Source organism: Lepidothrix coronata, unplaced genomic scaffold, assembly GCF_001604755.1.
Source record: "Lepidothrix coronata isolate B3197 unplaced genomic scaffold, Lepidothrix_coronata-1.0 Scaffold43, whole genome shotgun sequence".
NCBI lineage: Eukaryota > Metazoa > Chordata > Aves > Passeriformes > Pipridae > Lepidothrix > Lepidothrix coronata.
Genome location: NW_016690223.1, coordinates 5,538,501 through 5,565,181, shown reverse-complemented (window position 1 = coordinate 5,565,181; position 26,681 = coordinate 5,538,501). Strand labels below are relative to the sequence as shown.

General features: G+C 37.2%; 1 protein-coding gene across 6 annotated transcripts in view; it reads right to left on the bottom strand.

Moving 5' to 3' along the window:
• Positions 1 to 26,681, bottom strand: part of CEP128 (centrosomal protein 128) — a 180,884-nt gene that overhangs the window by 55,249 nt on the left and 98,954 nt on the right. For 5 of the 6 annotated variants that reach the window (XM_017813890.1, XM_017813892.1, XM_017813893.1 and 2 more), the window contains one exon: positions 16,990 to 24,751. In XM_017813890.1, coding sequence (XP_017669379.1) covers positions 24,645 to 24,751 — 107 coding nt within the window. In that variant the 3' untranslated portion in view covers positions 16,990 to 24,644. Of the gene's footprint in view, positions 1 to 16,989; positions 24,752 to 26,681 lie in introns of those variants that run through there. The other variant, XM_017813894.1, reaches the window with a different exon arrangement.

Genomic DNA, 26,681 nt, shown 5'->3' with positions numbered 1-26,681 from the left:
TGGCTCACAAAGATAAACAGAACATCTAATATATTTCCATGACAATAAATGCAAAACTTCTATTCCTGAATCACATGCTAAGGCACAGGTAAATTTAGAAGTCCCAGGATTCCTCCCTCTCAGATGACACATAGAATGACAGTAGAGCATATCAAATGTACTGCTGAGAGAGGTAGGACTTCACAGCTCCTGCTGCTTACAAAAGAGAGGTCAGATGGGCATATTCTCTTGCCAAGCTTCCAGTATTGAAAATCATTTGTTTGTCCATCCTCTAGCCAGTAGTCATAACCCCATCCACCTCAATTCCTCAGCTTTCTAATCCTTTCCCCTCTTAGCAAGCATTTGTAGATGCAATGTATTTTATTTGTAGAAGTAGGTGGAGAGCCATATGAGTCCTCTGCGTAATTCAAAAAACACTCCCACAAAATAAAAACTCACAGGCATATTTTAGAAACCTATTTACTTGATTTTTCCTCCAACTTCTAGTAAAGGGTGGACCTAAGCTGAATTAACAGTTTTGGGTATCCTGCCTGTCACAGATCAAGCCCTGGGATGATACAAGCCTCTTAGACTACCCACCTTGTGGAAGTGCCAGCCATCTGAAAGGCTATTTGGCTGCTCAGTGCAGACATGTATTGTTTATTTTATTTGACTGTGTTCTGGGGAGCCAAACTTCTAAGAACACCACTTAAATTTGTTTCCTGCTCCAAGGAAGCTCTCCACAAGGAATAGGACTGGCAGAAAACTTCATTAAAAATCTATCTGGGAAAGAGTTAATATCTCAGTAACACGTGGTTTCTAACCTGAGATCATTTAAGGAAGAGTATGGATCAGGAAACAATTCAGCTTCACAGAGAGACTTTCAATTTTCACTCTGAACCCTCTAGTGTTCTGTTCCAATACCAAACCCGTTGTTCTGTTTCTCATCAAAACCAGCAAAACTAGATTTACCAGACATTGCATTCATCTAGATGGTCTCAATTTTAAGATGATTGAAAAGTTTTTTGCATTCAAGTGCAATTCTGACCATTAAAGACCAGGTATCCTCAGTTGGCGTGGTCCGAGTCCATGCAGGATGCTGTCACCATCTGTCAGGCTTTGAATGTCATACTCATTTCCCAGATGCTTTGGGGCACTGGGAGGGCACTTCCATGCCAAAGACTTAGCAGGAATTGTATTCTGTTGTTTAGCTGGCTGGCTGATTTGCTTATTACTTCTCCCTTCAGATGGCTGCTTCTGATTTAAACCATATGTAGCAATTTTTTCAATCACCTTCAGGGTCCTTCTCAAAACTATTCCATCATGCAAAAAAACCCTGCTATTTATTTATACTATAGTACAAATGTAAAGCAGAACTGATAACAATAATCAGAATATCTCAAGTTATAAATAACAAAGTTTTGTTACTTCTATGTGAAGGCATCTAGAGTCAACTACGTCAATTCTGCAAACTGAGTCAGCCTAATGAATTATCCGCTCCACTATAGATATTAGTTGCTTGGAGCTGTGAATTCTTTCATAGGCTTTAATTATAAAAACATAAACCCAATATGTATATTAATATTATAGAGTGATTTGCAAGAATTGGAACTGTGATATGTCTAAACTGAAGAATATTTCACGGTCAAGAATTCTGATGTTTTTAAGCTAGCCAAAATTTCAAGAGCAGAAATCTTGTAATTTGACAATAGCTTCTAGGTTGAAGCATGAAATATTTAATTTCATGTTATTATGGTGGGAGTTCCAAAATCCAGCCTGTATGATCAAAGATGGAACCCTGTGCACTAGATCCTGCTTGTGAGAACTGTCAGGGTTCCATTATCACTGACTTACAAGAATCAAAAGACTAGAAATTGAAAGACTCCTCCAAGGCATATGAAAAGGGGGTATAGTCAAGATAAAGAGGATCCTAGTTGATTGTCCTTCCTGAAACTGATCTTAATTTTGGAATGTACTTTCATCATCATCATCATCGTGGCTGGGCTTCGCGAACGAAGATTTGGGAAGGCTCTATCCACATTTGCTACAGGCACGCTGGTGGCTTATGAGGCCAATACGTGACAGACATATCCGATTGCAAAAGGCACAGCAGAAAGACTCCTTAGATGGTGTATTCTGCAATACACGGTTCTTTCTGCGTTGCCTTTTCTCCTCGAGAGTGATCCTGCGTGTGTTCTCGAAGGAGACAGCTGCGTTATAGATGGTGTGTCTCCAGGCCTCCCGATTTGAGGCCAGAGTAGACCAGTTATGGTGATCAATATGGTCAAGGCTGAGATGTTGTTACTAGGATAAGATTTCACCCATGGTCTATATATGACATCCAGAAACTGAACTGTGATGCCTTGCTGTATTGCCTGCCTTTTGATTGCAGAGGATTAAGTTAGGTGATGTCTCATTTCTAACTAATTGTGTTAAAGAGTGGAAGTTCTGCTTCCTACCTAGATTTCTTAGACTTCTCTCCATTCTTTTCAAAGGTCAATTATGATCCAGCATCTCAGAAACAAACTAGTGGATATTTAAAATATTTGCTAATAGAAACACCTTAATAAAGAAGTTATATGAAAGTATAAATTCAAGCACTGCCTGGTCAGTTTGGATTAACCACATCAGGTTTTGTTCATTCAACTGGAAAACAAACATTTGCTCAGCTTGGTAACTATTTGTGTTTACTGTTGTAAAGAAATGTACAGTTATCTCCAGCATGGTGTTTGTTCAGTACCTGTGCAAGCATCCATTACTTGGTTAGATTAAGCTAACAAAATTTCAAAGGTATTTGGAATTCTCAAAGAAAATGTTTTAAAAAAAAATCTTTAATGCTTGGAAAGATCCAGTTCTCTTCTCTTTCACATTCTCTGCTGTTGAAATCAGTACACTTCTATTGTTAGTAAGGTTTTGACAGTTTCATTTCTTCTTTAACATTTGCCATTGAAGATGAAAAATTCAATTAATAAAAGTTACTCTTCTTTTACCTGCAACTCAATAGCTGTGGACAAGGCTAATTTACTCATAAAGGAAACTAAGAGAAACTTTGAGTTACCCTGCTTTGGAGGCAGTCCTGCTGTAGAAGTACAGATCCTGACAGGTTATATATCCTGGATAAACTGAAAATCATGTAATGCAGGCTAGCAAAGCATTGTCTTTTTCTTTTATTTATAGTATACCTGAAGAATGTTGGTTTGTTTCAGGAGCATGAAGGAAGGTATTTTAGTGTGCACAATAGTTAAGTTTTCATTTCCAGGACAACTCTAGTTGTTGTTTCTCACAAAGCTTTCCATAAACAGCTTGTGAACTGTTTTGACCTATTAGTCATAATCTTGCATTATCACTTACCTGTTTGCCAATAAACAAAATCATGTTTGTAGTGTTTCTTTATACTCAGCATATTTGTCCTTTCACCATTTTAGGAAGAGAAATAAGAATCTAATTTTTCTTTTTCCTCTTCCTAATAAAATCAGTATTTTTTCCTTAAGTCATCTCAGTGATTTCAGCATGCTCTGTTTGTTTTCTGACTGAGATAATGTGATATTGATTCATATACTACATTAGATCTTAAACCTCTCCCTTTTCTCTGCATTTTATCCAACTTCAATTTTCCCTGGTATTTTTTTTAGCTCTGTTACTCTTACTCCCTTCTTCCATCACTGATAATGTGAAGCTTTTTTTACCTGTTGTCTCACATATTTTTCTTGGCATTAGCAAAGACTTCTCACTTTGATATAATTTTTATTTCTCTATCTCCTGGACCTGCCAACTGGCTACAATTTCCTTAGCAAGCAGCACAGCTACTGGATCTACTGCACAAATACAAGCTGATGCACGTATGCAGAGCAGACATTCTTAGGTGATCAAGCTGAATTTCTGTCCTCACACATTCTCTGTCTTGAATCATTTAGCATCATTTTCTCACTCTGCATTTAATGAATTTTTATTTCATTGTCTCCTCAACCAGCATTTTGCAGCCATCTCTTCAATATTCTGCAGCTCACAAGTCTCTGATTCTTCTAATTCTTTCTGTTCTGTTTCATGAAGGTTCCTATATGCATTCCTCACTGTTTGATGGCTGTATTGTGTTTGTTGGACTTCCATCCATCCATCCCTCCATCCCTCCATCCCTCCATCCATCCATCCATCCATCCATCCATCCTTCCAATTGCCAGTATTTGCTCATGCTTGAATAACAATGGCTTCAGGATGGCAGATTCCCTTGGGTTTGACCCCAGCCCTCAACTCTATCCATACAGACACAGAAAAGGAGATAAGACTAACTGTATCGAATACAGCAGGATAAGAACCTGTTCCAGCCCAAACCAGTGAGGCTGTAAAATAATCTGAAAATGTAGTGGAAAATACTGAATATAACTCTAGCTGTGATAATAGAAACACAATATGAGTCTTCAGTGCAATAAAAGAAGTATGATCACAGAATTACAACAAGGAGATAAGGACTACAGTAACTGATTTGTATTATGGTCTCTATACACACAGCATCAGACTTCTGATGCTCATTATTTTCACAGAATAAAAGAATCGCAGAATATTCTGAGTTGGAAGGGATGCACAAGGATCATCAAGTCCAACTCTTGGCCTTGCACAGGACATCCTCAAGAGTTACATCATGTGTCCGAGAACATTGTTCAATGCTTCTTGAACTCTGCCAGGCTTGGTGCTGTGACCACTTCCCTGGGGAGCCTGTGCCCAACCACCCTCTGGGTGAAGAACCTTTTCCTGAAATCCAGCCTAAACTGCTCCTGACACAATTTCAGGCCATTTTCTCAGGTCCACTCTCAGCTCACCAAAGAGATCAGTGCCTGCCCCTCCTCTTCTCCTCACAAGGAAGTTACAGAGTGCGGTAAGGTCTCCCCTCAGTCTTCCCTTCTCCAGCTGAACAGACCAAGTGACCTCAGCCGCTCCTCATACGGCTTCCCCTCAAGGCCCTTCACCATTTCATTGCCCTCCTTTGGACACTCTCCAGTAGCTTTATATCTTTCTTATATTGTGGTGTCCAAAACTGCCACAATATTCAAGGTGAGGCTGCCCTGATGCAGAGCAGAGCAGGACAATCCCCTCTCTTGATCAGCTGGTGATGCTTTGCCTGATGCCCCCCAGGACACAGTTGGTCCTCCTGGCTGCCAGGGCACTGCTGACTCATATTCAACTTGCCACCAACCAGGATCCCCAGGTCTTTTTCTGTGGCACTGCTTTCCAACATCTCATTCTCCAGTCTGTATGAACATCCAGGGTTGCCCCATCCCAGGTGCAGAATCCCACACTTTCCCTTGTTAAACTTCATATAGGTGGTGACTGCCCAGCCCTCTAATTTGTTGAGGTCTCTCTTCAGGGCCTCTCTGCCTTCCAGGGAGTTGACAGGTCATTGCAATTTTGTATCATCTGCAAAGTTGCTTAGTATCCTTATAAGTCCTGCGTCCAAGTCATTTATGAAGATGTTGAAGGGCACAGGGCCTAAGATGGTGCCCTACAGAACTCCACTATTGACAGGGCGCCAGTCTGACATTACCCCATTGACTATTACTCTCTGTGCTCGACCCTTGTGCCAGTTGCTTACTCACTGCATGATGTGTTTGTCCAGCTATTTTCATTCAGGTAGTTTGCAATCAAACAGTACCACGTATCTATGAAGGTTAAAGTGATATTCAAGAAAACAGTAAGTATTGCCAACTACTGTAAATGAAGAAGTAGCTGAAATTCCCAAAGTCACAAAGGTTATGTCTATATTAGCAAACAATACAAGAGGATCTGTAGATCAAAGCAGTTGGTTCTGAAACTCCCATATCTCACCTGTCTGCTTTTTATAGGATTCGATGTCAGACTTTCATTTTGGTCACCTAGAATGAAAGTGGTCATGGATATGGTTTGAAGATGTCTCAAGCCCCAGTTCTTGCTGCTGGTGTCTCTGAGGGACTGCTGTGCATTTGGCATGCTGGAGTGAAACTTCTAATTTAATTTCCACTGAATGAAGCCTTGTTCTTATGTATCAAAGCTGACCACTGAACTAATATTTAGCAAATTTTAATCTCTAGAAAATTGTACTCACTTTGAGTAGTGGAGTTTTGATATAAGTTGTAGTCAGGTATAACAATCTAAAGAGAAACTATCAATCTTTAAGCTCAGTATCTAGACTGAAAGAAACACATCTGGAGCAAAATACTAAAAGAACCATTTGCAGTTCTGAAAACCGAATTCTGGTTTGTTTGTTTTTGTTTTAAAAGATCAGCGTAAATGAGTTGTCTGTGCATCTGAGAGGTTTGTAAACTGCCTAAAACTTATTTCACTTTAACAATCCATAGACAACTAAGGGAGGTAGTAATGCTAGTTAACATCTTATTAAATCCCTATTGAGCTCTGATGCTGTTTGTCTTTCTTTTGCACCTCAAAGTCTTCTCTATCTGATTAGATGTTTATCCTTCATTCACAGATGATAGCCCACTTTGAGGCACATGAGGCAATTTATAAATGAATACAGAAAAAGTCAAAGTGACACTTAACAGCAATAGCTCTGCTTACACAGTCCCTGCAGCAAAAAAATTTGGAAGCAGCATAGAAAAGCCATTGCAATCATTGTGGTATTTTAAATAATTCACAATATTGTGCAACACAACTACGTTACACTATGTTAGAAAATAAATGTTTTTATAAGGCAGTATTTTAGACAAAGGTGGAGAAAAAAGCTTTTATGTAAGATAAAGATCTCAACTTGAACTACCAGTCATTCTCTGCTTTTGTGTTTTTGAACCAGCAGAAATTGTATTTCTCCTCAAAGCTTCTTCTTCTTTTTTTTTTTTCCAGGATAATGTGCCAGTGGAAAGTCTGATCAACTTTAAAAAACAAATAGCTTTGTGTGGCTGTGAGTGATATTCACTGGCCAATTCTTAAGAAAGGTTAGTGAAATTTTGGGAGCCAAGCAGTAATCATTATTTTTTAAAAGTTCTAATTAAGATGTCAGACTGGGCAGTGGAATGTATTTAGAATCCCATGTAATTTGATTGTGTTGGCCTATTTAGATAAATTGCTTTGGAAAGACAAATAAACCAGCTACTTAAAATGTCCAAGAGGCTCAGGCTTCATTCCAGTGTTTCAGCAATGACTGAAGCAATAGCCTTTTGTAACTATCATCCAATCCAACAATAGACATCCAAGTGTCGAAGTCAGATACAAAGAATGATACAAGTGCCTTGATCACCGTGACTAATAGAATAAACAGTACACAGTGTTATTGAAGCACATATGCTCAGCGAGTTTTTTTGCCTTTGAACTGCAGACCTTTGGAGACTAGCATAAAAGGAAACGATCACCCAAAGTTCAAAATATCAGAAGATGAGACATCCTCCTACATGAACTCCTGGGATTATTTGGGTTTGTTTAGTTAGTGTGATTTCCATTCACTAGATGTCCTAAATCTGTATGACAAACCTAGGATTTAGAACATATTAATATTGTGCTGTCAGTAACCCAAGTCTCTACAATCCATATCCTTGAAAACTCAAAATAGAGTCTGAGTCATTAATAAATATATATAGGTATCTATCTATATATATGTAGTCAGTTTATTGGTTTCCATCACAATGAACTTTACACTCTGTTGTCTTTTCCTTTCATCAACAGAGAGAGGAAAGGATGGAAAGGGTTAGAAAAGGCTGTTTTCCAGAGGCAGTAGCTTGGTACCTTCTTGTTCTTGCATCCCTCATCATAGAGTAGATTTAGCCCAAGAAGATGCAGATGGGTTTCTTGGTAATCTATCCCAATGGCACAGTTTTGGTGCTCTCAGAGAAGCTTTTCTTTCCTGATTTCTCACTTTTATCTGCTCCATATATGCAAAGGGTAGCTTTTTCCCCAACCTTTATGATTTTGTAATTTAAAAGCTCAGTAGCGCTTTAGCTTCACTTGTGATTTTTGTGCTGTTGATCCCAACCCAGTTTTTCCTGCCCTTTGCATCTCATGTGACACAACCACGGCTCAGTTTCAGGGGCTTAGAAGGGAAATTGTGAAGCTGCCAGAACAGATGAAACAAAACTTCCTCTCTGAGCTGGGGGCACAGCAAACACAGTAGTGCTCTGTGGCACTTTGGCATAGCAGCAGGGGCAAGCTGCCGCCCCAGGTCCCCTTCCTGTTCCCAGGCTGTACTGTGGATTATGCTCTGAACTCCCTCCAGGGCAGTGGGACACTCACTACTGTCTCACTACTGCCAGGCAGCACCAAGGAGGATAAGAAAGGTGTTTGCTCTTACTTGGGCAGACCTTGATGGCTCCCTTGATTTTTTTGTTTGTTTGTTTGTGGGGGTTTTTTTGCTTCTGTTGTTAAGGGGGGAAAGAACATTTTCCTAGCTGGAAGGTGAACAAAACTCAGAAGCAATTTTGCATGTCTTTGCAGCTAACGTACCTGTTCTAACACTGCCTGGAGACTTTTTTGGGAGGGATAACTTACACCCAACTTCTGTCCCCCCGACTTGCATCTGAGTTTTCAGAGTTTAATGAAACATAGGTATATTGAAATTAACCTACTGTTCTACTCTGCCTTTCTTCAAGGACAACAGGGAGAATAAGGAAATCTTTACTGAGAAAAAAATCTGAAAAAGTTACTGCAACCATTAATTTTATCCTAGTACCTGAAGTACTAAATCAACTCAACCTCCAATTCATTAATCAGGTAACAGAGTAATCAACATTAATCAACAATAACAGAGTGTTATGGCACAAAACCAAATAATCCCAAAGCCTTGGGGAACTGCAGGTCACATGACAGGCATGTATAGGAGCTCTCAGCCAGGGCAGCAGGCAAATTAGGTGAAATAATAGATACACAGTAGGCCCTGGCATGGTCAACTTCCCTAGCATGTTATTTTATATAAATAAAATTAAATTCTTCAGATTTCTTTCCTTTCCTTAAACAGCAAAGAAGATTGGGAGCAGGACTGATGTTTCCTGACAGCTGTAACCAGTCACAGACTCCTGCCTTTTGAAGTGGTTTTCTTTTCCTTCTGTGATTTGTGCTTTTTCTTTCAAGGTCTTCCTGAGTTGATTTACTCCCAATTCCCCTAACTGATATCTAATTCTCTTCTGTGCATCGCTCAGCTGCTTAATTACACAGACTTAATCCAAGGCTCTTGTCAATTCCCTTTAAAAAATTCAAAATTGGAGAGTTGAATGGTATCTTACATTTTCTGATGAAAAAAAGCGCCACTGCACTCTTTTGTTTTCTGCTTAGCCTACTACCAAAGGCAATTTGTTAGATTCTTTAATGTCATTTTTAGTGCAGATAAAGATCTTTATCCATAAATACCTTAAATCTACTACTGCAGAGTCTTTCAGATAAAGAAAAGAGACTTGGGACAAGGATTCTTTTTGGTTTAGCCACAAGTTTGCAGCTTTACTTTGGCCAAGGCACTTTACACACCTGGAAATTTAGATGAAAATTCGAAGTAGATATTACTCTTTATCTATCACGAGAAACTAGAGGGCAGATTTAATTACAGACTTGGCACACAGGAAGAAAAGGTACAGCAACAGTATGAATAGTAAAACATTTTGTAGAAGTACCAGCTCACTGATGCCATTCACTGTGCAAGGGGCCATTATTCTCATGCATAATGATGATTATTTTATTTATCAACCATCTTCCTTGCATCCACAGTATTCGGCATGTAGCATTAACAACATAATAAATAATAATTAAAACTTCATCAAATACACAATAGAGAAGGCAAGCAAACACTAAGCAGAGTAATGGAGCATTGAAAAGAGGGCTTTTACATCTCATCCCCCATATAGCTTCCAGCATCCTGCTGTGACATTGTTTTGGTACTGAAACAAATGGAAGAGCAACCCCTGTTGAGCTACCCACATCAGTCCTTCTGGCACCACGGAGGATACCGCTGTCAGCACTGACTTCAGCGAAGAACAGCCCCTCCCTGCAATAATCTCTTTACTGCCTGTAGCACAGACACGGCTAGCAGTAGGTCAAGACTCCAGTGGTCAGAGGAATTGTTAGGGAAAAACACTCCTATATTCCACAAAACAATGGACTTCCCCAGAAATGCTAAGTTTGAAAAAACATGGATCCTTCAGGATTAGACAAGGATGAAAACACTTCCAGATAGGCAGAGATGGGAGCCATGTTTTGTGCAGCAGTGGCTGCTATTTTGCAGATTAAATTTTGTGTATACTTGAAAAAAAATGTGGATATATTTTAGGTTTGCCTGCACTCTGTAGTATCTCACAAAGGGTAATTCCTTTCATGCATCTGATAGGGAAAAAGTCTCCTCCCTAGCTGCAAAAAACAACTCATTCCCCATATATGTCTAACCAGAGAATCAGAACACAAAAATACAAGTTCTGGTTTAGGAGATTTCTGAGACAGAGTTTACCAGAAGCTGGGAGAATAGTTCGTGAAGGCAGGGCCAAATGCTTGTCCTAACTCTTGTCTAGCAATTTATTCCTTACCCATGTTGGAGACAGGGTACTCAGCTAGATGAGCCTTTGCTATTGGACAATACAGTAAATACGCACCTGTTCCCAGCTTTGAAAGCAGCAGGGAAATAAAAACTGTCTTAAATTACAGTAAAAATGATGTTTACTATCTAGGAGGCTGCAGAAACATCTTGGAACATGGTACATTCTTAACAGGATTTAACAAGGTTGGACTTGAAGATCTTGGAGATCTTTTCCAACTTTAATGATTCTATGATTCCTAATGATCCTATGTTAGAGCAGTCTGTTGAGATCCAACAAAAGAGTACATGAGTTTTGAATTCTAGTATAAAACAACAACCCAGTACGAAACAGCAATCTTCTACTGTGAGATAAAAAGACAGTTGCAGTTGTCAAGGCTAACTGAGGGAACAGGGAACATCTATTCTTTTCAACTTCATTCAGAAACCCCACTTTGAAGAAAGCAGTTTTGCTTGGCCCCAGGTGTCTTCTGTCCATTCATTCCCTTTGAGCATCCAAATAAGCTAGTCTCATTTACTTGATTAGCTGATCTTATCTGTTCAGCAGAACAGCCCTGGTTCCTCAGAAAAAAAGATGTTCCCTTGAGAGGAGGCTGTGTCTAAGGGACAGACCCTCCATCAGAGGTCACATGATCTGTTTTACATGTTGTCTTCAAAGTGCCACAGAATAAAGACAGAAAGCTCCAACTTCTTTCCAGTAGCTAACAACTCCAACACATCTTTCTTGCTTATTAAAAAGAATCCCATCCAGGTGGGATCCTTGCTGCTGAAGCACTTGTAACATATCAGGTAGCCACAGCAGAAACTGAACAGGAAAGAAACAATTTGGATCTTGATTTTCTACATTATTTTTAGAAGAGTACATTTTTATTATAAAAGTAAGGTCTTCAGGAGACAGAATTATCTTTTACTGTAGTAAGGATTAGGTCACTTGAGTTAGAAACTTGCAGGAGGCATATTTAGAAGGCTGACTATACCCACACTCCATGGTTAAGTCACAGAACTCTGCTAAAGAATCTTGCGGATTCTAGAAGTTCATACAAGTTCAAAAAGTATCAGCACAAATTCACGGAAGCAAAAAGAAACCTCAAGCCTATTATTAAGTACAAGACTATCACCACAGATTCAGGAATTCCATGAAACAGGAAGCACGAAGGAGAATTAGGGGACAGACTAGAATAGCTGGCAGAGAACGAACAGGAACAAGCAAATGAAAGACAGGTGCAAGTAAATAATCCTGCTGAGCAGCAGGCTGCTCTATGGAGACCCGGAGGTAAAGGGTAATGAGTAGCACAGCTCCAGGATTTGATCTGCTCTGAAAAGAGAGAATTCTTGAAAAGAAAAAGCTTGAAGACACGCCATGAAGGGGCCTTGAGTCAACCAGGGATGGAAGGTGGATCACTGTAAACAATCAACCTAGAGCAAATTCCCTCTCCAAGGCTACAAAGATTTTAAGCAGGAAAAAAGAGGCTCCGTCAGAACACAGGTTACAATAATTATCCTTTCCTTACAAAAAAAAAAGGGGAAATCTTAAAATGTTGTGAGATACTGAAATGTTCAAAGTTAATGACTCAATTAGCCATTTGCAGAAGCAGCAAGTGCTTTGCTGAGGTTAGGTTTGCACCCTCACACAGAAGAGGAAGAGGAGAGTTTTTGGATGTGTGGTGGCAAAACCTCTGATGTGCATAAGAACAGCCCAGGTGCAGAGGGAGTACACACCCACCACCAGAAGATGACAACAATCCCAGCTTTGTTTAGCAACAAGCTGGGTTTTGAGCCAGATAAGGGAAAAGGCCAATGAGAAGCAGATCCTGTGAGGTGGGATAATGTTTTTTATCACGCCAATGTCCTCCCTTACAATAAGACTCAGGTGTAAATCTTCCCCCCCCCCTTCCCCAGGGGAGATATTGGGACATTCACATGTAGGCCTTAATCTGTAGCTATTAATCCCTCCTGATAAGGTACAACTGGCTTAGGTACACAAGCCTAAGAAATCATGGTCGTCTTAGAAGGGTCACAAACCATCAAAGACCCCCTCAAGCGTCCCTGGACTCATTTCTGGGGCCTTCCACCAGAGGACTGCACATGACTCAGTGTTTGATCAGACAGTGTAAAAATCCCCCACCAGGAGAGGTACCTGGGCATTCCCACTTGAACCTGAATGTATTGAACCTTTGAACCCATTGAACTTTTTCTTTCACAGGCTCCCCCAGCCCCTGACAGATCAAGACTGTGACTATCACTTCAACCAATGGACATCTAAACTGCAACAATCAATTCTAGCTGGTGGATTCACAGGTGGTGATATCTTTCCTCTCCACCATCTACTCTTATCCTTTCTTTCTCTTTATTTCCTCATATTTTTTCTCAAGTGATATATTTATACTTTTATATTGTTTATGACTATAGATAGTAACAGAAATGGCTACGTATCTCCTTTCCATTGCAACCAAATTGTTCCAAAATAAACCTGCTGTATGTATACATATACACTGGTCATCCTGTGTTGTTTTGTTCTAATGTGCACCAAGGGATCTATTAACAAGAACCTTAGTTACCCTGCCTCAGGAACAAGTCATAACAAATGTTTAAGTAAAACAGGAAGATTTAGAGCATCTCAAAACAAATTTCTTCCTGCTCATAAATGAGTCTTTTCTTTCAGGCTTGGTCTCAGCCCAACAACATGACAGTCTTCTGAGATGCAGCAAACGATGCACAGTGCCCCCCAGGTCCCCAGGAATTATTACTTCCATCACCTCTCAGGCGTGGCTGTATATTTTGTTCTCTCCTTCTCTCTGCAATGTCCTACTTTCACCTAAAGCTGAGCTCTCCCTCTCCAAGCACTCCATCCCTCATACTGAAAGCTTCTCTGCCTAAGCACATTCAGTTCCTCCTTGGGGAGAAGACATCTTCCTGTCTTTTTCCAAAGGTCCCTGTCGGTCTCAAACAAATAAAGCAAATGTGACCCGTTGCATGGGGATTACAAGACAAAAGGATTTGGGAAATGGGAAATTACATGTACCCTGAGGGTAAGATCAAAAGAAGGGATGCCAAGAGACCAACTCTCAGGAACTCTGAAAAAATTACCAAAAACCTGGCTATAAAATCTAAAAACATATTATTCTAACTTGGCTTATGCTGGTAAATTTTGTTATGCATGTATTAGGGGGATGTCTTAAAGGTTGAGTTTATTCTATTTCTACCACGAAATGGAGTTTACAATAAACTAAGAGAAATAGCACTACTTGTCTAGGCAGGGCATAAGTGGGGAGAATTTCTGGAATCATCTCATAGTACAGTTTGTTCCAAGGAACTGTAAGGAAATCATAAGCAGCACTCTATCACTGGTTTTGGTTGCAGGTCTATGCTAGATTCAGTATTAGATATACAATTGCCTGATTGGAAGTTATCACAATACTGACTATTGAAAATTACTATATAAAACTGACAAAATTGGTTATGCCTTGCACATTGCTGTAAACAGACTGTTTCAGAATTCTCAGCTCCTGAGATAAAATCTAAATTGTAATTTTCAACATTATCTATTGTTCTTATTCCACAGATTTCAGGAATCTTCTGTAGGCCCAACCTTATACTCTTGGTTTAGTTCCTTTCTGAATTTGAGGCACCAGGAGGTACACAGGGTCAGGCCAGGAAGAACTACCACTTTATAGTTCAATGGGTTCCTGGCTTATAAAACAAGCATAAGGTAAGGTCCACACTACAGACCTTGGGCCAGCTGGGCCTTCTATCTGAGGAAACAACAAATGCATTTTCCTGAGACTACAACTAAACTTCCCATGAAACCAATTTGCCCATTCTTTATATCAACCTACTTTCCTTACCCATTGAGAAATGTTGTTTGAGCTGTAGTGGGGTACACAGCCAAGCACATCAGAGATGTTGACTGATTGTCCTCATAGTCATCCTGTGTCCAGTAGAATCATTGATGCTTCTAGCAGTAGTTTTCAGGCAGCCTTTTACAAACAGTAGTATGTGCTGCTTTTTAAATTCCACCTAAGGATCACATTCTTAAGGTACTCAAAAGGAGACTGGCATAAACTACTTGTTTTCCCTTGTAAAGGACCCTGTCTATTTGTCTGCCATGACAATGGCTCTGCTGTCAGGGGATGCATCTCAAATAAAGTCTCCATCAGCAGCTGTAGGCTGGTACCTCCTTCAGAAGCACTGAAGACTTGTTTCATTACTTTGTGACAGTGCACTAGGCCACAACATTATGCTAAAGGCAAGAATGCTTTCAAAATACATTTCTGTAAAATATCTGCTCCAATAAAATATAAAACATTCACAGTAAAACTTGTCCTGAGGCCATTTCTGTGGCATCAGTGACTCCTCCTATTCATGCACTGCTTGTGCGTTGCAGTTTCTGTTGACAGAGCTACAGGACACTGTCCAGCATCAGCTGTATTTTCACCCTTACTGACCTTAGTTTTCCAGGTAAAAACCAGAACCAATATACTGACTTATACTAGGTTTGCATGGCAAGGTTTTTGTAGTGGGGGGCTACAGGTGTGGCTTCTGTGAGAAGCTGAGAGAAGCTTTCCCCATGTCCAATGGGGCTAACACCAGCTGGCTCCATGACAGACACGCTGCTGGCCAAGGCTGAGACCATCAGCAATGGTGGTAGAGCCTCTGGAATAGCAGATTTAAGAAGGGGGAAACAGTGTTGTGCAACACAGCTGAAAGAGAGGACAGAGCATATGTGAAAGAAATAACTCTGCTATTGCAATTTGATCAAACCCTGGCTGTTTACTTTGGGGTGAGATGAAGGATGCCACAGATCCTGTTGGCTAAAAAGGCAGGTTCATTTATATGGAGGCATGTGTTCTGTCCAAACTCACATTCAGTCAGATGAATCTTGTTCACACTCTGTAAGAGGCTATAGGCACAACAGCTTGCCCTAATTAAGGACACCTCTGGAAACACTCTGTCATTCATGGCCAATGTAAAGACCCACTGCTATTGTAGCACTATAATACTGCTGCCAGATTTTTTGGTCCTTAATGGTAAACAAATCTTTAACCTAAATAAGTGTTTTAAACACGTACTTTTGAAGAAAACTACTGATTCTTGTAATAAAACTAACATGTTAGTTTTTAAACAAATATTATAGTAGAAGAGAGAAAGAAAACAAAAGAAAAAATCTAAGATCATATTACTGTTCCTAGAGGCAAGTTAAAAAGAAAATTGGGCAACACAAATCCACATCACACATCTGTATTTCACAAAAACAAAACAGATCAATTACATAAAACAGATCTTTACAAAAGTTTGGCAGTCTTTCGTAAATGAATAGAGATGCTATGCATTGCTTGGAAAAATAATTTATTTTGTTAGCTTACAAAAATTACAAGTTTTCATGTTATTATTTAAATTAGAAGTACAGCTAGCAACTTTGATCCTGCAAAGGTACTAAGTATCTCCTGAGATGCATTAAAGACTTGTGACCCTGCCTTCAGGAATAGTTTGGAGTAAGTCCCAAGCCAGCAAAATAGTAATGTAGTTTAATATTTTTGTTACTGCCTCATTGGCTAACATTTTACAGTCTAACTGCAGAAAGTAGGTACAAATGTTGACATTAAATTAACATGAATTTTCCTGGTAGAGCCTTAACTAAACTTCAACATACCTGCAGATTCTGTGCCAACCTCTCTGTTTGCAGCAACATACTCACAGCACAAAAGACAGCTTTCATATACTTTATATAGTAACCACTTGACAAGGTCTCAGCACTTAGTAGTCTGATTGGTACTTAGGCTTTATACACGAGATTTGATTCTGGCTTCATATTGGTATAAATCAAGCAGGCACAGGCATTCTGAAGTCAATGTAGTAACTCAACAATAAAATTGGTGTTCTGATACTACATGAGTCACACTTTGTGTGTAACCACAGACTTCACAGGTTGGTAAGGACTTGTGTGTCACAACAACATGGCAGCACGCTCCTCCTTTCACACTTCTACAATGCATTGTTCCTAAACCTGCAAGAGGTGTTCTGAAAATACAAATTGCAGACTTAGTTTTACATGCATCCATGTGATTTACAGGAAGTAATAATCAAGCAGTAGTTTGAGCAGTTGGACTTGATCTCAAGGGTCTTTTCCAACCTAAATAATTCTATGATTCTACATTTTTTTGATTCACTACATTGTTCTCAAGGCAGCCAAGTTTTCCCAAGTTTGGGAAAAAATGGACTGCAAACACCTTGTGAATCTATCTTGGAACAAAAATATCTTAGGACAAAAAAGTCAAAAGTGGTTTTATTTTGTGAGTCTTTTGTTACAAAAAAGTCTATCAATAGCATTGGCATTTAGATGTAAGATATAATTAGTTTCTCCCTACTCACATAAAAATTCCCATTTTGGGTACTCAATGAATTACTAGATCAGTTGAAAAACTGATATGAAACAAAACATTTATTCGTGAGTATGAAATACAATTGGTACACCTTAACTTTCCTTGGAGACAGTTTCATTATTTTGAAAAAGTTGTAGTAGCCCACACTAGAGTGGAACAAATAGCTGTAATATTTCAGAATTTTACAAATTTCATAAGCTTGTATTGATGTAATTTAGAAGTACTTATAAAAGAATGTAAATGAACTCAAAATCCCATTTCTCAGACTTTGGAAAAAATCTAAAATAAAAAAATGAGATACTGCCAAATTATTTCAAATGTTTACAGTTTGCTATCAAATTATTTTTATAAGACAATGGATTTTTCAGCAAGTATTTGCTGCTCATGAGACCAATACATATTGTAGACTTGCAGACCTTCAAAATGCAATGAAAAGTAGTCTGAGAAAATATTTCTCTCCCCTTTTCTAAAATTCAGCATGAAATTGTAACTCCACTGATATTTGACAGAGCTTTTGCTAGCTTTACTGCAGTCAGGATTTCCAAGCATAAAAGGATTAATTTTCTTTTTGACCAGTAAAATTTTACAGTGTATGAACATGTTTATACATGTCTATATCTATAAGAAAGAGACATAATTATGCAAACAGGACTGTACATGATGCCTACATAGCTATTAAAAGTCTGAACACACCTTTACATTTCAGAAATCAAGTTTGAAGGAAAATGCAATAGTCTTGGTTACTACAGCAATGTCAGCTTCAACATGGATGAGGAGCTGCACTCCTTGCTTAACTTTCAAGGACTTTATGTCAAGAAAAAATTCAATTTTGAGGAATTTTATTCCACTATGCCTATATCTATTACATTAACCAATACAATAAGGTTTAGAAGTATTAAACCAATCTTTCTGACTTCACACCAGCACACAGACATTTTGCATCCATACAATTTGTTGAAATTCTGCAGATTCCTTATGGTCACTTTACACTGTACTGCAGTAGCAATACTTGACTGGGAAATATAATGCAATATGTTCAGTGTCTCATGTATGAGACACTCAGGTAATCTCAGTTCTAGAATTTCCCAACCTAAATGCTAGTTCACAAGACTAATTTTGCTCCAGTTTTAGAATACTAAATGCAAAACCCACTGTATTTTATTCAAATAAAGTGAAAACAAAAGATCTGGAGGAAAATGACTCATGTATCAACTAACTTAATCAGGAGTGACTGTAATGAAGTATCAGAATCAGTTGGTTTTCTAGCTAACCCCAAATTAAATAGAAACTGGCAGCATAAAATGGTAAAACATGTTCCAGAACTCAAAAGTGAATAACGTTTCCTTCATGCACTCTCCGAGGTAAAAAAAAAAAAAAAAGAACATCAGCATTTGCTAATAAGCACAAATAGAAATTTCAGCCTTCAAAACCACAGTAATACACTCAGTTGATACTCCTACCTACAGTCTAAATATTTTTCTATTTGTCACTTTCTTCTGGTAATGTAATACCACAGCTGAAATTCGAACATTTGGTCTATATGTTAAAATACACTGTACCAGCCAGCAATCCTTCTGTAGCACATCAGTTGTCTCCAGTGGAATTATTTCAACTCTGCTATTCAGTGCACAGCACACTTAACAGAATTTCCCTAAGTATGGAACATAGTTAAGTCTAAATCAAAGCGAGCAAGTCTCACACATTAAGAGATGACATGAAGTGTGATTGATGTCTGTTGATTAAAATATTCAGGAGCTTCATTTCAGTCTATAAAAGGCTGCCACTGTAGTGAAGTTTAAGAAATTACTCCCGTTCTGGAAAAAACAGAAAGGGAGTAATGTTCCTTGACTTTGATACTTCATTTTTCCATTTTCACTGAGATTTTTTTGTCTATTAAATAAGAATAATTTGTCTCACTTTTTAAAAACTTTGTGGATTAGTTTTTTGTTAATTTATAGATCTCTAATCAATCAATGAACAACGTTCTAATGGATTCACCTTCGATGGCTAGTGAGCCTCCCTGCTGATGTAGCCCACACTGATGAAGGTTTCTGCATTTTATAGCTTTGTGACTGTGCTGGAGACTGGTCCAGTGAAGACAAAACAAACAACTCCAAGGTTTCTGATGGACTTGTTGACATTCTGTTAGTCAAAACATGCAACAAAAGTTCTGCCAGCTACATGATGTCTTCATGGTTGCAGCTGTTTGAATGAAACTGCTGTTAGTGCTGTACCTGGCAGTGAAAGCCTCAGTAAAAATGGTGCACTCATTGAGCTCCATACAGAAAATAGCTCATGCCACTGATGCAAACTGTTCTCTAGGTTCTCTTGGCCAGCAGTAAAACACAGCTCATCTTCATCATTTTCCGCACTAAGTACAAAACTGTGTCACTGGTGGTTGTTGTGAAGAGCCTAATGCCAGAACATAGATCAGGCTGCCCTCCCAGTTCCATGCTTGTTTAACAATGTGAGTGACACAGAGATCCATGTTTGCAGAATGATACTTTGTGATCATTTTTAGCAAATTTCAGTATCACTTTTCAGAAATAGTTTAGATGTCAGCAACCGTTTACAATAAAGGCAATTTGATATTTACACACTGAAGAAATATACTTCGTAATACAAGCACTTGGGCAGACATCCTAAATTAGTCTCACTTTTTGCCCGGAATCAATAATATTTCAGGGTTATTGCAGCAAAGTCTATCCTTCACCATTTCCTTCTACAAAATCATAGTAGAATCAAATGGTACCATTCAGAAAATCTAGACAAATGTAGTAGCACACATTTACTTTGGCCTGTGGGATAATCTTTAACATTAGACAGCATGTGACCTGATGTTAGTCCATCTACTAAGTAGCTTTTATTTTAGTAAAGAAGTAAGAGTGGGAGAATTCATATGAAAAGAGATTATATTATAAGAAACAACTGCCTTCAAAACTGATGTAATTCCATAGGAATATCAACTACCAAAATTATCGACAATAATTCTGTAAGTCAATGTGGAATGTCTTCTGTCACAGTAGTGCACTGTAGGTGGCAGATGAGAAAATCAGTCTAAGATCAAAACAGCTCTGGTCTGAAGACAGATGAAAATAACAGACAACTCTAGAACAACTGTTGTACTTTTTCAAACAAAACACCTATTAAGGAGCCATGTCCCTAAAAAAAGATAGCAAAACTAACCTAAAAGAGATATCTTTATGCAGTTCTTGTATTTAAATGTAATACTTTAACAAAAATGTTAACAACCCTGTTCCAAAAATATTTAGATCCAAACAGCAGCTATTAGATTCCTAAATAAAATTACTAGAAATTTAAAAATATCATCACTGCGTATTTTCACATTATAGATTTTGGCATTATTAAGGCAAGAGAAAACAAAATCTCATTATTTCAGATTGAGAAATGACAGATGTGCAATTTCAGCTTTAGAAACGAGAGCTTTTGCTGTTAGCATAAATGATAAATGTTGGATGTTGCTGGATTTTAACCACAGCATTCTCTTTCGAGTTTGCTGTCAACATTCCCAGAGGCATTAGTTTAGAGATTTTTGAAAGACTTAGCTTATCGGATTCAGCTCTGCTGTACTCTTGTATACAGCACTAAAATTTTCTTCAGATTTAAATTCCAATTTAGGTCTTTACATAGAAAAGCAAATAAGTTCATACTCCCAACAGCCTAGACATACTTACAGTAAAGAGTTGAGTTGTGCTAGAGTAGAAAGTATTTTAGCATGTAAAAAATATCCAAGATGGAATCTTATTCAGGGATCACTTTCATTCAGGTGTAAATACTAGCTCTAAAGCAGTTTTTAAATTAAGGCACATTAAGAATAAAAGTGTTCTGAAATTTTAATTTAATCACAAACTGCTTTCCACTCCTTCTGCTACTACTTTTCCTCTACATCTGCTTCTAAATTCTACAATTAGATCAAAACCATAGGAATTTGTGTGATGTCCTTCTGCACATCCATTTTTGACAAGGCTGTACCCCTAGATATTGGCCTGCAGCTCACATTAACTTCAGTATCAATTGCTTCTGTGGGGTGAAGACAGGGCTTAGAGTGAGATGAATATGGTACTAACATCCTACAAACATGATGGCTTTAACGTAGTCATAGCAAAATTTGACTGTAACAAGCAGTCCCACATAAACCAATGAATAAATTTTTCTGAGTGTTGTTGATATGATAATGTATTCAGGTTGCATACTACTCATTTTTAGCAACAAAAATTATACCAGGGTAATACTGGCATTTTCATTCAAGAAAAAACATTCAGTGCTACGCAGTGCAGAGACTATGCCTTGTAAGCCAGAGATCAACTGATATGCAGATCTCTTAACTCAAAAATTGATTTTAGAACAGCAGTTTCTTTGTTGTATGGGATTTTCATGTATCTTCTTTATTTACTTTGTTGGAGAAGCTAATAAAAACATGGCTGAGCTTTGAATATCCAAGGAGTACATTCACCATCACTGAAGACTGGCTTCCATCAAAAATTTGAGAAGTAAATGTAAGAAAACACTGTAAAAATTTATTTTTTATCCTGGACTAATTTTTATTTTTATTTTGACATTTCTTCTTAGGATGACATAATTACATAATAAAAAATAAATTATTTTGGCTATCAACTAAATATAATCTCAAAAGTAATGAAGTACTCTCAAGTCTGCTGTAAAACATTAAGGAACTGAATGGCATAAAATTTATAGCTTATTCAAGTGTCAATTATTTGATGCTGAAATAGAGGGCCAGTGCATTTCTAAAAGCACAATAATGAAAAACTGTATTTCAGGACAGCATTAAAAAAAAAAGAATGCCTGATATTAGCTTGTCAGATTTGTATGTACTTAGTACATACATAAAAAGGTTCCTGATTTACCAAATGCTGAACAGAACCGAGAAACAAACCACCATTTTTTTTGTATGATACCACATTTGTTGATTATTGAAAACCACTACTTTGGGCAAGAATAGAGGAACAGGTAATTAAAGTGTAGAAAATATCTGAGTACCAGAAGGGACAGCAATTTTATGATCTGAAATATACAAAACGTTTTATTTAAAAATTATCTGTTTTTTTACTTTAAAAACTGAAACTGGTCAGTAGAGTACTATTTCAGGTCAATATGGAAAAAATATTATTTCTTAAACCACAAAGGGACAGTTTCACATAATGTCATGAATAGAACTTTAGCCTTCAGTAAAGAGGAAACAAAATTCACTTTGTAATATGAACCTCTATCAAAGGTGGAAGATAGACATATTACATGCTATCTAGACTGCATTGCCAAGAGGGTAAATTTAAGAAAGAATTTCCTGGCTTTGGAGTCCATAAGTCTAGTCAGTAAAAATTCCTTTTTTTTTCTTTTTTTTTAGTGTGGTTTGACTTCTGTTATTCCAGCTCTTCTAGAAAATTTTACAAAAGGATATAAAACTCCGCAGAAAACCCAGTCACACAGCCAATGGCAAATATACTAAGTACTGAGCATATTTAAAGTTTTAACACTAAAATTATTCACCTAGCAGTAATTTCTGTCCTGCATAGTACAAAAATCAATTCAACATTTGATGTTATAGTGAGGGAGATCAGATTGCTTATCCTTAGTTTTCTAACACTCTAAAGCAGTAGTGATACCGCTTTAAGAAAACATACTTCAGATTTCTAAGTTACAGGTGAGGAAAAAATGTATAAAAACATAAAAGTGGAAGATTTTTACAAATTTCCTAGGAAAAAGAGAGGACAATATTTTTCTGTGTATTACTTCTCAGCTGAGAAGGTCCATTCTTAAAGGCCAATTCATTTACCAAAAGGCACTTATACCTCAAAAATCATTTGAACTTCAGTAAAATGGGTTTAGCATACATCTATCCATCAGCAATCCACGTACCAGACCCCATTACAACATAATGTGTTTTGAGAGCATGATTTACTGTTTCATAATATATTTTAAAGTGACCTTTCTATATTTTGGTGATAATTTGTGAGTACCATAAAGTCTGCAAGCTGGTGACATATCATTTTGCAATTTTTAATGTTTCAGCAGAAAAGCTAGATAAAATATTTTGAATACTGTATTTCCAGCTCCGCTCTTATCTAATTAAAAAAATAAATTACAAATGTTGGATCCACTAAAAGTAAGTTTAGTTTAAGGTAACTGTGGCTTGAGCTAAAAACTTCATAACATCCACGGTCTTTCTAGAGAATAGAAGTTAATTTGTTGGTTTTTTCTTGTCCCTGTCATTTTTGTTGAGATCAGAAGAGATGGATGTGCCTGTTTTGCTTTCTTGACCTTCTGAATAAACAGATGTGCCAGAAGTCTGAAAAAAGCCAATGGCAGCGCTGCTGTGCACAGCATTATACACATACAAAAGGTAAGAAAAACTTTTTTAACCAAATCAGATTTTTTTTTAATTTTATGCAACTTAAATGCATAGAAAATGAAAAGAGAATGAACTCAATTTTTTTCTCATTTCCATGTCTGGAATTTTCATTTTTATGTTGTCAGCACATTCTGTTTGAAACAAGACAAATACAATGTGATTGTTAAGTAAGTGCACTGTCCAGAGAACCCACTGTGACTGCATAACATTTCTTAGAAAATTTAAAAAAAAAAAAAAAAAGAAAAAATAAGGCCCTGTCTTGAGGTGGCACATGGTGACCTGTGAATTATGCCTGAGACACCTACAGTGCTAATAAATGACTGTCTCAGAGAAGAAATAGGCTTCCTAAATAGAAAGAAGTCTACAAAAAAACCTGGTTTCAATGGCATTAATGTTGCTACAGTACTCTGACAGATTTGGCAAATCTTTTAAAGCACATTAGTAGTGATTGACCCAGAAGCATTCGAGAGGAGAATAAAACAAGGACCATCAGAAACACTTGCATTTCTTTTGACAGCAGAAAATTCTTCTGTGATATGCTATTTGAGACTCCTGTAATGCAAAATTATATCCAATTTGTTTAGAATATAGATATCTGAACAAATAAAAATGTGTAATATCATATTTCCATATCATTTTACAATCAATATGCCACATCTCTAATAGAGAATAAAACAGAATAAATAAACGATCATTAAACCCTAATATTAAAATTTTCACAGCCACATAGCAGTGTCATTCCACACTCTTAATACAGAAGGGTGAGATTCAGATGCTTTAAAGTGCCTTGCCAGAGGCCATCTGATAAAACTGCTCTGGCCAGAAGAATAATTCTAGACAGCTTATAACAGATATATGCTGAACCTGAAACCAAGATGTGAATTTTCAATAATTTGAGAAAATTTTGCGTTATCACTTCTTTCTTAAATGATTTTTGCAAACCAAAGAACCTACAATCACAAATGTGTCTGTACAACACTGTATAATGACTCTCATAATAATAGGTATTTTCTGGATATTTTTTCATTATTAATAATGTTATTAAATGTAATAAAAAGCCAACTGTCAGAACAATTCCTGTATAGGGATAAATAAGCTCATAGCTAAGATTAATGTCACAGGTATTTCACTTCATAATATTTCAGGAATATAATAAATTTAGTCTAGGAATATTGGAGAAATAAATACAAGAGAATAGCAAAATCCCAGAAAGCCTTTGGTGTACAAGTCACGTACATTTTCACAAGACTTCATCAGGATCACTCTTGGTGCTCTTTCATTTCAGTGTTTGGCAATTGATGAATCATTAAGAGTGCATCACTCCTATAGCAGATGGAATTATTACTTTTCAAAACCAATAAAAGAGTGGAATGGAATTTACCACAGAGAAAACTGGTGTGGTTTCATAAATGTTCTACTGCTTTCCTCTTTCTGCTTGCAGCTTCATTTCACTGACAGCAACATTGGTAGAATCTTCCTTGGTGGCACTTGTATCAAAAAGAACCATTTGTTTTGTAAGTGCTAGAAATAAGTCACACAAAAAAGTAATTAAGCATCTTCAAAGAAACACATGCAGTCAATGACCTTAGAGGCCTTTTTGAACCTATGATTCTCCAAATTTGCTGACTGACCATTGATGTTTATTTAAAATATCAATTTCATTTTTCAATATTATAATTTATGCAGCAAGTAATACAGTATTAATAAATATTCGATATTCACAAGGCTATGAATTGAGAAACTGACATATTTTTCTAGAGAAACAGATTTTAATACTTTATAATACAGGCACGGTCAAGAGCTTTCTTATACAGAAGAAACGTAGACTGCATTTTAAAAATATTTTCTAATTTCAGTAAGATATTTTCCATTTAGTCTTCCAGAATTTTTGTTTAAATAAGACAAAACAAACCACTCAAAAAATTTCTGAAGGACTATCTTTACCAAAAGCATGGACTAAAGTCAACAAGTGACACTGAATAGGTGTTCATTGCTGCCATACTCTGTATATACCTTCACAGCAGGTTGCATATATAATGCTTATTTCTAAATACATTATGTTGCATCAAAATCTAGACAATATAAATTGACAAAACATCTTATGCTAACAAAAAAAATCCAGATGTGGCAAAAGGCAGAAATTAAGCAAAGGAAAGCAGATATCAGCTTATACAACAACATACCCTTCTTCTAATGGCCTTCCTTACATCATAAGCATGTAAGAAAAGTGGTACTCCTGATTGTTTGTAATAAATTGTAGAGTGCAATTTTTAATGATCCAGCAAACTGTAGCAGTATATAACCAAAAGTTATTTAAAAGGGAGCAAGACTTCACAGTTTGATTAGAAGGAGTGATATGTTTTCACTTTCAGAAGGAGAATGAAATCACTCTGGTTGGGACATCAGTATAACAGTGAGTTATAAGTTTGCAGCATAAAGTTTTCAGTATTGGTTCAAAACTGTGCTACTGTATGCTATTTCAGTGGTACCTCCTGCAGACAGTATTCAAAGTAAGGTGAAAAACAATAAAGTTCATTGCTAAACTAAATCAATTTGCGTTTTTCTAAGTGATGATGTCAGGTTTCCAATCATTCCAGATTCTTATCCTTAAGCAGCCTTAGAAGGTTTTGTTCTAGAACGGTGTGCCGTGGCATAATGATGTTGCAGTGTCTTTTTACTTTTAATTATGTTACTTATTTATAAATGCCAAAACAAATAGTCTTAAGAACTTATGAAAAAGTATACAAAGAGGGATAAAGAGAGGCATCTGCAATACACTGCAGATTGCTGAGTTAATTGTTATGACAATAAAATCTGCATTCAGGACAACTTATTTTCATTCAACCATGATATCATTCACAGTATATATCATGTTGACACAAGAGTGTTGTCTATCACCAGAGCCTAAAGGTCAGAGAAGACTGCGACCTCAGCTACAGAAGTGGGGAAAACTGGTGGCTATTTTCTTCTCTGTAAAGTCACAGCTTATGATGCCCTGGAACATAAATTCCCAACAGCAACAGAAAGCCTGTAAGACATATACAGTTTCTGGGAAACCATCCAGGTTAAAAACTCGAAGTGATGAAATGTACAAAGAGAAAGGCAGGACTCAATTCACGAAGCTAATGCAAAACATGTGTAACTCTAGGGACTCCTGTAATAAAAATTTCAGGAAAATACAGTGGCCATTAAAAAGAGTTTCTGAGGGTTATTCTTTAGATAACAACTAGTAGTGACTTTTTGAAGCAACCATTTTGGGCTGATAATAATACAGACTGCAAACCATGTCTAATGAATGCTTCCTTGAATAAATTATTTTCTCAGTTAAACTTCTTCCTTTCTAAGAAAATGGGTATAGAAATAAAAGCACATTCCTACAGCATCTTTTGAAATAGTTTGTAATGGAAAAGCTGTTATAGTTGAAGAAATTATACCAGAAACAAAACAGAAT